The sequence below is a fragment of the Muscardinus avellanarius genome, assembly GCF_963383645.1.
Source record: "Muscardinus avellanarius genome assembly, chromosome: 7".
Classification (NCBI taxonomy): domain Eukaryota; kingdom Metazoa; phylum Chordata; class Mammalia; order Rodentia; family Gliridae; genus Muscardinus; species Muscardinus avellanarius.
The window spans coordinates 108,070,112-108,076,961 of NC_137793.1; the positions used below are offsets into that span (position 1 = coordinate 108,070,112).

The following is a 6,850-nucleotide window of genomic DNA, read 5'->3' on the forward strand; positions in this document are numbered from 1 at the left end:
GACCTTTACAAATGCTTCTCTGTCTCCCTTATTCGAGGGACAGGAAAATTTAAGGGACCTGAACTTGAGTCTCTTCATCCAAATACCTTAGTCTCTGTCAAAGTGTCCCTTGAGGGCAACTGGAGAGCACAATGCTCTAGGCATATATTTTCAAAGTTAATTTCTTTCTAGCTATATTTCAGAATAGTGACTCTCCCCATCTCCCTGTTAGAAGCAGAAGGGGATTTTTCGCTAGTCTTCACTGACAACTGGCAGGCACCCTAGCTGAAGAAAGTCACTAAAAAGGCAACGCGTGAGCCGGGCGTGGTGGCGCACGCTTGTAATCCCCGCGCTTGGGAGGCAGAGACAGGAGGATCGCGCAGGTTTGAAGCCAGCCGTGCTGGCGTAAGAGACCCTGTTTCAAAAATATAAAACAGGTCTGGGAGTATAGCCCAGAGGTAGAAGGGCTTCCAGGAACCCCAGTACCACCAAAAAAAAAAAAAAAAAAAACAACAACCTGGCAACGCATGGTCTCCGGCGCAGCCCTCTGGGTCCAGCCCAGGAGCACGCAGCCAGTAGTCTGTTGGGGCGGTTCACGTCTACCTCCCGCTCCACTGGCTCCTGCTCTGCCTGTCGTCCTGTCCCTCCAACTTCTAGGGCATTCTGTCAGCTTGATCTGTGACATCAGCTCTCGGATAAAGCTGAGGAGTTACTGACTTCCAGTTTGTTCAGCTTTTTTCCTATTTTAAGAACAGGAAGGAGGAATTCTAAGCTCTTTACAAATTCAAGTAGACACTTGAAATCCTGTAAATGAATCCAAACAAACCAGAAACCCTCTAAATGAGTATTTTATGCGTTTAATCTAGCTCAGTAAGTATGACCTAGTGCTTACAGCACGGCAATAATATTGTTTAATGTCCCAAGACCAATATGAAGATTTATTCGAAATGTTAAGTATTCAAGTAGATGTTAGTTAAGCAGCATACACAAATCCAGTAACTGATCACATACCTATAGACATCCTGTTAGGTATGGAGATTCTTAAATATAAATTGGTATTTTCCTTTAAGTGTTTAACTCATTCAAGACAAGTTATTAAAAAGAGCAAAAAGATTGACATTCAAATGTCTGCAAGTAAGCTCATTGCAATTCTCTTATTAACATCGGAAGCTCTAAGTACCGATTAAGCACAAGAGGTATTAAGAAGAAATCAACTGACACAGATCAAGTGTTTTATCCATTTGGTAAACTTATCTAACCTTTATGAGAAAATGCACTTTGTTATGTTAATCGGTATCTTCAAAGAAAATAAAAAATACATGTTTTAAATTTTATTTTCTTGCCACAATAGGACTATTCAAAAGGCAGACCTGTATTGCTTTGTGCCTCACTGTGTTGTATAATTACAATGCATCAATAAAAGTATAAAAATAAAAAACTAAAAATAAAGTCCATACCTTTTTTATATTTCTCACTTCCTTATTTATTATCACTCTGAAGTCTGATATAATTCATTCACTTCCAGGAAAGTCAACAGAATTTTTTATACAAACAAAATGATATACAATTTGTATATAACTTCCTCTAACAAGAGAAGAGATACTTCTGGATAGATAGCTCAAGTTTACTACGCACATATGCGGGTGTGACATATAGAATATAGATGCCCCTGCCTCCAGGAAGAAAAGCTATGCAGACATTTGTGGGAAAACGTATTTTTCATAACATCAGTGGTTGTTTAGACAAAATGAACCAAACAACAGAGAATAGTAGTACAAAACCAAACTAAAAGGCTGTTGCACTAACCTAGAAAAGAAATAATAAATGACCAAATTAGAACAGTGGTAATCAAACTGAAGGGACAAAGCCCAAGATCAAGTATGGAGGGGCTAGGCAGGACCTGTGACTTGTTTCTGATCAATGAAAAATGCAAAAGGCAGTAAGATGCCTCCTTTGTGATTAAACTACACAGATTTATAGTTTTTGTCTTGCTCGTGGATAAAAATATTGGAAGGGCTATCTTATCTCCACTATGATGAAAAAACAGTTGTGGTGAAAGAAGAGGAAGGAAGGAAGCAAACAATCTAAAGACTAAATACAGACGGCTACACAGATGTGGCGCTACTAACAGAACTGAGAAAAGGCTGGACTATTAAAGGCAAGTGAAGAACCTTGAAGTCAAGGGGTGTGTGTGTGTGTGTGTGTGTGTTACTGGCTTTCTACCTCTGGGCTATACTCCCAGACCTATTTTATACTTTATTTGGAAACAGGGTCTCACTAAGTAGCTGAGGCTGGCTTTGAACCTGTGTCATCCTCCTGTCTCAGCCTATGAAGCACAGGGATTACAAGCGTGCACCACCACGCCCGGCAGGTATTAAAATTTATAAATGTTATTCTCTTCCAAAATAGGAAAGGAGAGACAAAGGAGAAATGTAGGGATCAGATGCTAAAATTATGAAGGAAAGTATCCCAGATTTGTAGCAAGGCAGAAAAGAGAAAGGTGAGACAGAAACAGCACCAAATTACTTGAACTAGAGAGGGGGCACATAGCCCAGTCTTCATCTCCACCTGAAACTCTGACCACACCAGCAGGCTAAAGCCTTTCAATTTTCCAGCCTGAAAGTTCTTAGATCTCTTTTAATAGGTTTGAAATCGAGTGCTCTAGAGTGTCCACGATGTAGGTACTCCAAATAAAAGAATTTTCTTCGCCTCACTTGTTCTATTGCCCTCAAGGTTCATATGAAAAATTGCCTACCTAAAAGTTTGTTTCCTTTAAAACTAAACCCAAGAAAAGGTTTTAAATAGTCATCACTTATCATTATTTTCCAAATATCTTAAGTAGATAAAAATTAACTGTTTCTAAACTGCACCGTGAGCATATGAGTGATAAAAATAAACATGAAAAAAGGACTTGAATGTTTTGCCCTTTACTTCATGCTCTGATTTTAAAATATGATCAACCATGCTTGAAAAACTAGAGAGCAGCGTACAAAGTCAGGCTCAGTGGCTCACACCTGTGACCATACCTGGGAGGCTGAGATGGAGGACGGCAGGCGTGAAGCCAGAACACTGACTCAGCAACACCCTGCTTTGAAATAAGTAAAAAGGGCTGGGGGAGTGACTCCATGGCAGAATACCTTTGGATTCAGCCTCCAGAGACAGACAGACAGACAGACAGACAGACACACACACACACACACACACACACTCACAAGCGCCTCACCTCAGAGGCGGCAGCGGCGGCGATGTTGACACTGCTTGTCTGCCCGTTCATCAGGTCCATGCTTCCCTCATCCGCCCGCTCCTATGCTGACAGCAAGAGGACTCACTACTTCATGTCCAAGGCCACAAATGCATTATTCCTGTAAAAAGAAAATAGAGAAGAGTTAAATACTTGTCTTCCTTGAAATACATCTATTCCTACCACCACGCAAAGAAACACAATCCTTCAACTTTGCAGAACTTTGTTTTTTTAATAGTACTGGGGCTTGAACACATATGCATTCTACTTCAGAGTTACTCCCTCAGCCCTTTTAAAGTCTTATTTTTTATTTTGGAACAGATCTTACTAGGTTGCTGAGAGTCTCACTAAAGTTGCTGAGGCTGGCCTTGAACCTGGATTCTCCTGTCTCTGGTTCCCAAGTACTGGGATTACAGGTGTGTGCCACCATGCCTAGCTTGAAGCCTATTTTTTATTATTATTTTATTTGAGCCACTGAATCCAGATTGAGGACAAGCTGGTATGCGATCTTCAAAAGATGAGAGACACCAAATGGGCAACATTCAATGACTGTCATTCTTATGTTCTTCATACTTTTTACTGATTAAGTGGTATCATGAGGAAAAAGATCAAATTGAATAACTTTTTTTTTTAGTTTTAAGTAAATAACAAGTATAAAAACCATGTGGCAATCTGGGTGTGATGGAACACCTCTATAATTCCAGTGTTTGGGAGACTGAGAGAGGAGGATCGTAGGATGGAGTCCAGCCTCAGAGAGAGACCCTATTTCCAAATGAAGAATAAAAAGGGCTGTGGATGTAGCTCAGAGGTAGAACACCACTGGGTTCAACCTCCAGCAGTCCGCACCCAAAAAAACATTTAGCAAAGCAACACAGGCCATAAATAATAAATTTGGGGGGATCAAAAAATAAGCCTCTAAATCAACAATACTGAGCAACCTTACCACTGTCTGTGATCAAGTTTACCAAGATATCATAAATACTGTTGCAAAAATACCACAATGTTATGATAGTTTGGGCTTAGAACACGGGGCATGACTGAGGTGCGTCCAGGACGCTGTGTATGTGCCAAGCCCCTCCTGCCCCTCTCTGCTCCTGGCCCCCCAAGAGTGCTCTTCCTCAGTCGTGACTAAACCCCAGTCAAATGTCTTCCCACTGCACCATTTCTGTCCACTTTATCAGACTATTTTTTGAGGTTCTAATACCTTTCCATAAATTATTTGCCATACAGCCCTGAGTATGTAGTAACTTCACTTCTCTTGGACAAAATTTCTTCCTCTCAGTAAAATGCAAGAAGGGAATGGTCTTTAAATCCTTTAAATCTACAATGTTTTTCACAAGAGAAATACTAAGTACCTACAAATTTGGCATTACATTCTGTACTCTTTAAAAGCTGAGTTTGAAATGTCAATATTAATTCCTTCAATGCTAAGTGTCCTTTCTCTGGAAAAGCAATACAAGATAGTAATTTAAAAGCACAAGGCTATCTACACTTGAACCTGCAGAACCTAACTTTTCTGTGTTGTTTCCTTATCTATAAAACAGGGATAGCTTTTCACTATAGACGAGTTTTACTTTTACTTCCTTGGTTAATGTTTTTCTTTGTTGAGGCTACTCTGAATGTGAGTGGAACTGCTTTTAGATTTCTTTTTCAGAGATTCAGGATTGGTGTAAAGAAATCCTGGTAATGAACTGGGTGTGGTGGCCTATGCTTGTCACCCCAGTACTTGGGAGGCTGAGACAGGAGAAACACAGGTTCCGTCCGGGCAGCCTCAGCTACTTAGCGAGGCCCTCCACAACTTAGCGAGACCGTGTTTCAAAAATGAAAAATAAGCCGGGCGTGGTGGCGCACGCTTGTAATCACCGCGCTTGGGAGGCGGAGACAGGAGGATCGCGCTGGTTCGGAGCCAGCCGCGCTGGCTTAAGAGACCCTGTTTCCAAATAAAAAATATAAAATAGGTCTGGGAGTGTAGCCCGTGGGAGTGTATCCCGGAGGTAGAAGGGCTTCCAGGAACCCCAGTACCACAAAAAATAAAAAATAAAAAATAAAAGAGGGCTGGGGATGTAGCTCAGAGGTAAAATGACGCTGAGTTTAATCCCCAGTACCACAAGAAGAAAAAAAAAGCTTATTGATTTTTTTTTGGGGGGGGGTCTTCTTAGTATCATGTTATCAACAAATAGAGATAATTTCAATTCTTCTTTTCCTATTTGTATTCTTTTAATTCCTTTCTCCTGTTTTATTGTTATGGCTAGAGTTTCAAGTACTATATTCAACAGGAGTGGTACTGTGGGCATTCCTATCTTGTTCCTGATCTTTAGGGAAATCCAGTTTTTTCCTCATTCATTATGAACGCTGGGTTTGGTTTTACCATTTACAGTTTTGATGCTATTGAGGTAGGGTCAGCATTTTCATCGTGAAAGGTGCTGGATTTTGCATAGGTACTAGTAGAAGCTTCCTCAATAAGACTAATAAGTTAAGGAAATTAAAATGAGAATAAATGGTATGGCATTTAAAAGCTCTGTGCAGCCAGGCATGGTGGTGGATGCTTGTATTCAGGAGGCTGAGACAGGAGGATCGCGGTTCACAGACAGCCTCAGGTACTTAGTGAAGCCCTGTGCAACTCAGTGAGACCCTGTTTCAAAATAAAGAATAAAAAATAGCCAGTCATGGTGGCGCACGCTTGTAATCCCCACCCTTGGGAGGCGGAGACAGGAGGATTGCACAGGTTCAAAGTCAGCCTTGCTGGCTTAAGAGACCCTGTTTCCAAATAAAAAATAAAAAAAAGAATAAAAAATAGAGCTGGGGGTATAGCTCGGAGGTAGAATGCCCCTGGGTTCCATCCCCAGTATGGCAAATAAATAAATAAATAAATAGAATAAATAAAGAATGCCTAAAATTTGTTTCCTGGATGGAACAAAACATGTTTCAGGCTTTCAAATGCTTACAAATTATTGCTAATGATAGGAATCTTTAGACACGTCTTAAATTTACCCTCATTTCTTCAGATTAACCTTAGCGTCTCCTCAGAGAAGAACACTATGCTAGTATTAATTTATTTTTGTGGTACTAGAGATCAAATCCAGAGACATTCTACCTCTGAGTTACACCTCCAGCCCTGTTTTATTTTTATTTTGAAACTGAGTCCTGGGATTATAAGTATGCCCTACCACACCCCATTGGAATTCTTAAAATAATAAATAAGCTTGAAATAATGAGGTTTTTAAAACCATTTAGAGCCAGAGATTTAGCTCAGTGGGGAATGGCTTGCCTAACATGTGTAAGGCCCTGGGTTCTAATCCTAGTACTGGGGCAAAAACAAAAGTAGAGCCATTTAGAACCCATACAGAAACTTTATGTAAAAATAAGACAAAAATAGTATAATTCCCTCCAATGTATACTATTTTATTCTATAAGCATCATTATTCTTATGACATTTCAATTAAGAATCAACATAGACACACTACTATACAAATTTGATTCTCTTGACAGTAACACTTGGTTTGCAATGAAATGTTTTCAAATCATTTCATTTCATTTCATACTCTATGCATGAATTAAGTATGACATGCATTCATAAAACAAGAGTGCCCTCTAGTGCTAAGAAAAATATTTTTAATTTAATTATTAAAG

General features: G+C 39.8%; 1 protein-coding gene across 3 annotated transcripts in view; it reads right to left on the bottom strand.

Moving 5' to 3' along the window:
- RALGPS2 (Ral GEF with PH domain and SH3 binding motif 2) overlaps positions 1-3,262 on the bottom strand; it is a gene marked incomplete at both ends in the record, with an annotated part of 115,269 nt that extends 112,007 nt beyond the window's left edge. For all 3 annotated transcript variants that reach the window (XM_080699620.1, XM_080699619.1, XM_080699618.1), the window contains one exon: positions 3,203-3,262. In XM_080699620.1, the coding sequence (XP_080555746.1) occupies positions 3,203-3,262 (60 nt within the window). The remainder of the gene's footprint in view (positions 1-3,202) is intronic.
- Positions 3,263-6,850: the final 3,588 nt, after the last annotated feature.